Here is an 8,096-nt window from a genome sequence, read left to right as displayed (position 1 = left end):
ATAGTGACTTGCAACCATGGGACTGGTGTTCAAGGACCCTCTTGGTTCCTTCAGTTCCTAGGTTCTTTCTTGCCTAGATTTGACACTTTGTTTCAACAGAAGAGCTGATATTCTCTAGTGAAGGCTATTAGTTTGGGCACAAGTGGTAACCTAAACCTGTTCCAACCTGTACATACAAACCTGCAAGTTGGTCTCATTTCAGTCCTTCTGTTTTTCTTTTTTTCCCTCAGAGCCAAAACCTGTGTTTATAAACCAGGAGAAGGTGCAGAAAGAGGTGAGTGCTGCCCTGGCAGCAAGTGCCTCCCTCAGCTGTGAAGTAGCACAGGATCCAACCGGAGTAAAATGGTTCAAGGATGGAAGACTGCTTGCCTCCTCCAGAAAGTTCAGAATGGAATCTGTGGGCAAAACACGGCGTCTGGTTGTGGAGCAGCTGGAGAAGAAAGATGCTGGAGAATACATCTGCGAGGCTGCTGGCCAGAAGATGACCTTCAAGTTGGAAACAACTGGTGAGCATTCGCTTTGGGAGCACTAAGCAGCTGTTTATGTGGCTTAGAGGAAGACTGGCTGTCTTCTACCCTGTGGGCACGGAACAGCCACAATTCCCCCTGGAACAACATCAATGACCCACACCACAAGTTGAATTCTCCTTTTTAATGTAGTGGTAGCGACGTGAAAATCTGGCTGTGGAATACTTTTGACTAAGGAAATTCTACCTTAATTTCTAGATGCACTGAATTACCCTCTAGAGTGTCTTTCTGAATACATAAGCAACCACAGCTGACTATGATCCTGATTTATATCTAGATTCAGGCTGACTGTTTCAGTTAGGTTAGATGAATAGCTCCAGAGAAGATAGGGAAATACAGCAGTTCACTGATACCACGTGTCGGAAGAATGCAGCTCAGTGCTGTGCAGTTTGCTGCTTCATTCCCTCTTAAAAGTTGCACCCAAGGCTAGAAAAGACCACTGAGATAGCTGAGTCCAACCCCTGCCCACCCTCACTGGACTTACTAACCACGTCCCCAGTGCCACATACCCGTGGCTCTTGAGCACCTCCAGTGACTGCGGTATATCAGCGTGGTTGCTTCAGTTGTGTGAGTTTTCAGCCACTGGCTGTTGTTCTAGCGAGGCAAAAAACCCAAAATGATGGAACAGTGTCTATACAGGAAGCAACTGGCTGTCCTGATGGCTGCCAACAGTTTTGCACAAGGTGTGTCATGCAAGCTTGCACGAGTCTGGTTTAAAAACTTGCTGTTCTGATGGAAAGAGAGGATGTTGGTACAGGATAACTGCGGGATTTGTGCTCTCCCGACATCCAGTTGCAATCCCAGCTTATTGTTGCTATAGAAAACACCTTCTCTGTAGACAAACTGAGTTAGTTCCATTAAGTGGCTGAAGCCCTAAGTGATCCAAGGTGAAGCATGATCCAAACTGGAATTTAACTAATTGTAGTAGGGAATCCAAGCCTTAATGAGATGAGTTATTTAAAATATGAGTCCTCCATCTAAAACAGCATTGAACTCTTACCCTGGTTTCTGATAGAAGTGAGAGTTTAACTGCAGAAGTCTGAAGTTATGCTCCATATTTCTCATCACTCAAGAGAATATTTGAATATATGAATTCCTTTGGCTATGTTAGAGCTCACAATGAGGTCAGCTGATGTTCTTTAAATGCTCGGAGTCTAGCAATGTGGGCAAGTGGACTGCTATTTGCTGTTGAGCTTTAGGCTAAGAAGCCTGATTTTAGAGGACCGTGGACTTCCCCTTTCCCTTCCCCTCTCCTCCCCTTCTCCCTGGACTGATCCCGCATGGTTTGAGAATGATTTCAGAGCAAGGTAAATGAGGAATAGCCATGTGAAAACCTGTTGTTTTAGTGCACTATAAAAGACACTTTGTCAAAAGACAAGTGTGTGTTCCAAGCTTAAGATTGCAGGAGATCCTAGAAACAACTCAGCTGTTCAAACCTGTAGTCTGGCTGAATATTTTATTGTCAGTTATGGTCAGGAGGAGATGCTTGAGTAAGACAAATAAAAGGTCATGGGTAAGTTGGTCCTTCTTGTGATATACTTCTAGGCTTTCATCAGGGAAAAGCTTAATTAGTCCAAATAATTATAGCAGAAACACCACACCAAGAACATGAGAGTGAAATTTCAAATTTCTTGATGTGATGGTAAACTTTACCTGGTTCTGCCATTCCCCAAATGTTTGTTTCATTATGACAAGAAGAACTTTGCAAAAGTAATTTATTTTTTTTTTTTTCAGTCTTGTGTGCAACACAAAAAGGGGTAAAATCTAGGAGGCCACCTGAAATGTTTTTTCTATCTGGAAGGATCCATTTAAGAGCACCCATGGACCTGGTTATGAACAAGTTTTCTTCTTTTCAAAGGCTGTTGCTTAATTAGCAGCTACTGTATTTGCGAGAGGAAGAGGGAAGTAACTTCTTTTGGAAGTCCTGATGCTATTCAAGCATTCAAGGCCAGGCTGGATGGGGCTTTGTGCCCCTTGTGTAGAGGGAAGCATCCCTGCCTACAGCAGGGGGGTTTGGAACTGGGTGATCTCAAAGGTCCCTTCCAACCTAAACCTTTCTCTGATTCCTTTGATGATTCTATTTCTCAGCTGCTGGTGTGAGATCTCCAACCTGTCCCCGTTGTCTTTCAGTGCGCAGATGAAGCTGGTGAAAGGTCTGCAGCCCCTGGAATTCCCTGAGAAGGGAACTGTCACCTTTTCGGTGGAGGTGTCCCATGAGGATGTGGAAGGGACTTGGCAGAAGGACGGCGTGCGGCTGAAGCCTGCACCAAATATCACGATAGGTGTCCAGGGGAAGAAACATTCCTTGACACTTTCTTCTGTGACCCTTGAAGATGCAGGACTCATTTCCTTTAAAGCAGAAGGCATGAATTCATCGGGGAGGCTCACTGTGACAGGTATTGGTTGGTGCAAGGTGTGATTATCTGCTCCTGTCCCAGATTACTTGAACAGCAGAACCAGCTTTCCTTCCAGTTACAAAGAATGTTTTGCACTGGGCCATGACCACCAGAGTATCCCTCAAATATCAAGAGGATTGCTGGAACGTTATTGTCCCTAGCACAAGTAATGATAATGTGCTCAAAACAATAGTTTTTTTTGTTGTTAATTACAAGTTCTAGTAAGCATGGAGAGTAGGCCCTGCCTTTCATTATTCATTATGCCAGATGCTCCTAGAGACCTCATTCCCAACTAAATCCACATCCTTCTTTCTCCTTCTCAGAATTGCCTGTGAAAATCAGCAAACCATTGGCAGACATTAGCATCACTCAGAAGGACAAGGTCACATTTGAGTGTGAGCTGTCCAGGCCCAACATGGACGTCAAGTGGTTCAAGGTATGGCATGTAATGGTATTTTCCTTTCTGACTTCTCTGGAAATGAATGAGAGCCTTTAATTTCACTTCCAAGGGATGCGAGTCTGAGCTTTTGCTTGATAGCTTTTGCATTGCTCTCTTTTCTTTGTGCTCTTTTACTTGCCCAGATCAGCACTCTTTGTTATTATGTCCTGAGTTCATTTATCAAGTTGAAATGGAAGTTTGTTTTGGGTTTCTTGTGAACTCCTGCGGTCTTGCTGCACAAAATATTGTTGGTTGGAGTACAGTCTTGAGCTTCAACTCTAACACAGAAATTCTCAGACAGGATTTTGTAGCCTTGTTGTGAACTGGGTTTTAGGGTGAAATCTGAGTTTTCTTTGCACCTGACAGTGTGAGAATTTGCTCTGGCACTTTGTGTACCTCCCCGGTGCTCAGCTGTTCCTTCCCTTACTTGGGGATAACGTCATTTATTCAAGGTGATGTCCAAACGAGCTTGTTAACAGTCCTCCGCAGTGCTTTAAGCTGTCATAGGTCAGCCAGAATTTATGCAAGTTCTATAGCCATTCCTACATGTTGAAAACACTGCACTGTGCTTAAGCTTCAGCATATGTGCCAGTAAGCACAGTTCCATTAATTCTAGGGGAGTGGGTGAATTAAGCATAGATCTGAAGGCTCCCTTTGCTCAGTGCAGAGATGGAAGGACTCATGGAGATCTGACTTGATATTTTCCCTTCTAGGATTGGAAGGAGCTCCGTCAAAGTAAAAGAAGTGGGCATTACTTCCCAGGGAAATAAGGGAAGTCTTATTATTCACTAGTGAGAATATGAAAATCAGGGAACATGCACATGCCAAGCAGATGAAGACAAGACATCAGCTACCCTAAAGGTTCATGGTATGTTTAACTGAAAGAGCAAATAAATCCTATTGTGGTATTTTGCACCACAGGAAGAAATGCTTCATGGGCAGTTTGGGCACTTCTTGGTTAGTCCTTTTGGATACCTTTCTCTTTCTTCTTTATGCTCAAGACAGATTTTCCCTCCATGTGTTGCATTGGTTAAGCCCCAGTTTGTAGCTTATCAGCGGGCTCTGAAGCATCAGAATGGTTACTGAACACACAGGTCTGCTGTGCCCTGGTAGATGCCACCTTCCCAAGGGACATCTGAAAGGATGCTTTTTTCTGATTTCCTACTAGCTGCTGTCCTCATGTGGCCACTTGGGTTCAGTGTTAGCATGAACATGAACATGTGTCCTGTCCCATGACTTTGGTGAACTCTCATTTTCTCTCTCAGTCTGCAACCAGGTTGGGTTGCTGTTTCAGTACTGGCTGTTTTATGCAGGAACTCTGCTCCTGAGGTTAATCTAAGTTGTATCCAGGCCCTTCAGAAGGAAAGGGAAATAGCAGCACAGAAATATGGTCTGATTCTGACATAAATAAGTGCAGACCTAGAGAGTTAAAAGGGATTGTGTGATGTTCAAGAGACTTTGAAGCAAAGATGTCCCCTAGGTAAGATTTGTGGCTGACATTCCCCATACATTGTGGGCACACAAGCTAAGGAGAGACTAGTGACGAGCATGCAGAGAAGCCAATGATTCAGACAGGTTTGTAGTGACATGACATTGTAGAGTTCTGTCTATTTCTCCTTGGCATAGTTTGGAAAATAAAGATGAGGTGATGGTGGTAACCAATATGGCTTCCTCAAAGTCAAGCCATGCCTGACAAACTTGGTGGCCTTTCATGATGGAGTAACAGCATCAGTGGATAATGGGAGAGCAACTGACATCATCTACATGGACCTGTGCAGAGCATTTGATCCCATCCTGCATGCCATCCTGGTCACCAAACTGGAGAATAATGGTTTTGATGGATGGACCAGTTGCAAGATAAGGAACTGTCTGGATGGTCACACTCAGAGAGCTGCAGTCAATAGCTCAGTGTCCAGGTGGAGGGTGGTGTTGGGACCAGTGTTATTTAACATTTTTGTAGGCAACATGGCCAGTGGAATCAAATGCAGCCTCAGCAAGTTTGCAGATGACACCAAGCTGAGCAGTGCTGTTGATGTGCTAGAGGGAAGGGATGCTACCCAGAGGAACCTGGACAGGCTGGAGAGGTGGGCCCTTGGCAGCCTCATGAACTTGAGTGTGGCCAAGTACAAGGCCCTGCACCTGGGTCAGGGCAATCCCAAGCACAGGCACAGGCTTAGAGGAGAATGATTTGAGAGAAGCCTTGACCCTGAGGAGAAGAGATGGTCTGGAGGGAGGTGTCCCTGCCTATAGCAGGGGGATTGGAACTAAATGACCTTAAAGATTCAGTCAGTTCTATTGTTTTTCTACCCTTAATTTTGCTTGAAAGGTTTTAGAATAAATGAGATTCTGGTTTCCATGAAAACTGTTTGCAGGGAGCTCCATTGTAGCTAGTAAGTCTATCTTTAAGTTCAAGGGCAATAATGCATTGACTGTTGAAGAGAGAAATGACTCAGGAATGGATAATGGTTTAGAATAAAACATAATCCTACTTATTTTCTATGCAAATATGTGTAAGGAAAAGATGCTGCACTCAGTTCTGGAAATATATATCTCTACTGTTTCACAGCTCGAGATATCAAGATTGTTAAAGCACTGGAAGATGTGGAAGTGAATGAATATGGGAGTGCATCTTTTGTCTGTGAGATTTCACACGATGAGATTCAGAGCCAGTGGTACAAAGATGACATCAAGCTGAAGGCTGATGACAACATTAGAATGCGGCAAGATGGTAGGTTGTAAGCGGGGGATCTTTCTCCTGAGTGGGGGGTGGGTTGGAGATCAAGCATATAAGACATCTGAAATGAAGTAAAGAAGGTTCAGAAGGGAGTTCCCCTTTTGTTTTGGGACTGAGGTTAGGGTGGAACAAGTGACATGGTGGGATGCTTAGTGTGGGAAGTGTGATGCTATCCCACCATCCCACACTGCCGGGAGCAGGTAGGAAATGAGTGCAGTTATTTCCAAAGTGGGGGTGAACAGGGCAGTCAGTTCACCTCTCCAAAGAGGTTTTGTCTGACAGTGAGTGTGATCCTTCTGTATCAGGTACTTTGAAGGTGACGGCGGCCACATTTGGTCAGTCCTTGTAGAAGCCATGTTTAGATTACACTTTGGTAGGGATGTGGATGTGGGGGAATGGGTGGTTTCATTGACATGAGAGAACAGGCAGTGATGCTGTGAAACCAGATGGATGATGCTCAGCCTGGCCATGTGCCTCAGAGCTCTTTGCTCAAGGAAGCCAAGTGTAGTTGTAGGTTTGCTCTCAAGAGCACAGTTTGGTAGGGATGAGTTGGTGGTTGGACTAGATGACCTTAGTCTTTTCCAGCCTTAGTGACTCTGTGGTTCTCTGCTTCAGGAAAGAGCTACTCGCTGACTTACACACGTGTCGAAGTCAAGGATGCAGCAGAAATAAAATCTGTAGCAGAAAAGGCAGAGTCTCGTGCCCATCTTACAGTTAAAGGTAATTATGCTTCTGATGATGATTTTGATTAAATTATCTTATGTTATAAACGAGCTAACATCCTTTACTTTAATGTCAAGGAAGTTAAACACCACCAGGACCTTTCACAGAAATAAAAACTCCTACCTACCTACCTTTCTGCCCACAAAATATCCAGCTTCTCTTTTGGAATTTACTTTTGCTAAGTAAAACAGATTATTTTCTTAGGAGGTTGATTTTCTACGTTTAGACTTCAGATTTGTGTTTGAACGTTGAGGGATAAAAAACATAGCTTGACTTTTTATTCATTTTCTCTTGCTGTTTGAAAAGAACACAGGGTTTGGTTTTTTTTTTTAATATATACAATGTTAAGGTATATATATGATGTTAAGTGTGATAAAGAAAAGGGAGACATTTGAGTTAGCACACTACTCAAGAGCTCAGTCCCCAGCTTTGCCACTGTTACCATTATAAGGGCAAGAACTTCCTGGAAAATGAATTTCTCTTAAGTAGAGTCATTACATTTGAGCTTATAATTTTATTTCTGAACTAGACAAGTTTAAGTTTGGTAGCACCTAAATTTGATGCAGTTTGTCATTGATTTCATCTGAAAGAAACTTGCAGGCTTTTTATCTGCTGTTGTCCCCAGCCTAAGAGTCTCCATTCACATCCTAAAGTACTTGTTATATTTTCAACTCACTCTTATTTGAATAAAAGCCTCAACAAATGGGAGCAATTTACTTAGCACAGAACAAGAGCTGGACCTTGCATTTGGTAGATAATATACAGTATTACTTTATAGAAATGTAGTCAATGGCATTCCCTATAGACAATCGTTTGTTTTATCTTTAGAGTGGTTCAAAGAACCATTGTGAACATGACATTAATTGGAATGGAATAGACGCAAGAGACTTTCCTCTTCTTCCAATTGTCCTCATCCTTTCTTCTCTTCCACCCCTGCTTTGCAGATTACCATATAGAAATCACCAGGAAGTTGGAGGACAAGACAGCTTTGGAACATCATTCTGTCATCCTGTCCTGTGACTTCAGGCCTTCTCCAAAGGTTGTGAAATGGTTCAAAGGCCACACACTCATCAAGCCCTCTGAGAAGTACAAGATCAAGAGGGATAAGCATTCAGCAGAGCTCAAGATTCTGAAGCTGAAGCCCGATGATGCTGGTGTGTACAAGTGCAAGGCAGGAATTGCAGAGACTGAGGCCACGCTGACAGCTGAAGGTATGAGCAGGGAGGGTGGCCTCTTCCATGTCCTATTTCACCTCAGATTTCTCTTCTTGGGGTTGA

At 43.5% G+C, this 8,096-nt stretch overlaps 1 protein-coding gene across 1 annotated transcript; it reads left to right on the top strand.

Moving 5' to 3' along the window:
• The first annotated feature begins 231 nt into the window (after nt 1-231).
• On the top strand, nt 232-6,848 carry LOC146759714 (obscurin-like protein 1). The gene is made up of 6 exons (XM_085509854.1): nt 232-506; nt 2,658-2,923; nt 3,247-3,359; nt 4,398-4,440; nt 5,929-6,090; nt 6,712-6,848. Exons 1-6 carry the CDS (start codon nt 343-345, stop codon nt 6,846-6,848), a joined length of 885 nt encoding a protein of 294 aa, XP_085365980.1. The 5' UTR covers nt 232-342.
• The last annotated feature ends 1,248 nt before the right edge of the window (nt 6,849-8,096 follow it).

This window comes from Coturnix japonica, chromosome 9 (genome assembly GCF_054131305.1).
Source record: "Coturnix japonica strain WE chromosome 9, WE-NBRP24, whole genome shotgun sequence".
Classification (NCBI taxonomy): domain Eukaryota; kingdom Metazoa; phylum Chordata; class Aves; order Galliformes; family Phasianidae; genus Coturnix; species Coturnix japonica.
This window is presented reverse-complemented; position numbering and strand designations above follow the sequence as displayed.

What these genes read in the sequence shown, in the direction of transcription:
- LOC146759714 (XM_085509854.1), top strand. Translation starts at nt 343, where the DNA reads ATGGTTCAAGGATGGAAGACTGCTTGCCTCCTCCAGAAAGTTCAGAAT. An exon ending in GGGGAGGCTCACTGTGACAG is followed by an intron (nt 2,924 to 3,246) that starts GTATTGGTTGGT and finishes TCTCCTTCTCAG; the next exon opens with AATTGCCTGTGAAAATCAGC. An exon ending in CATTAGAATGCGGCAAGATG is followed by an intron (nt 6,091 to 6,711) that starts GTAGGTTGTAAG and finishes TCTCTGCTTCAG; the next exon opens with GAAAGAGCTACTCGCTGACT.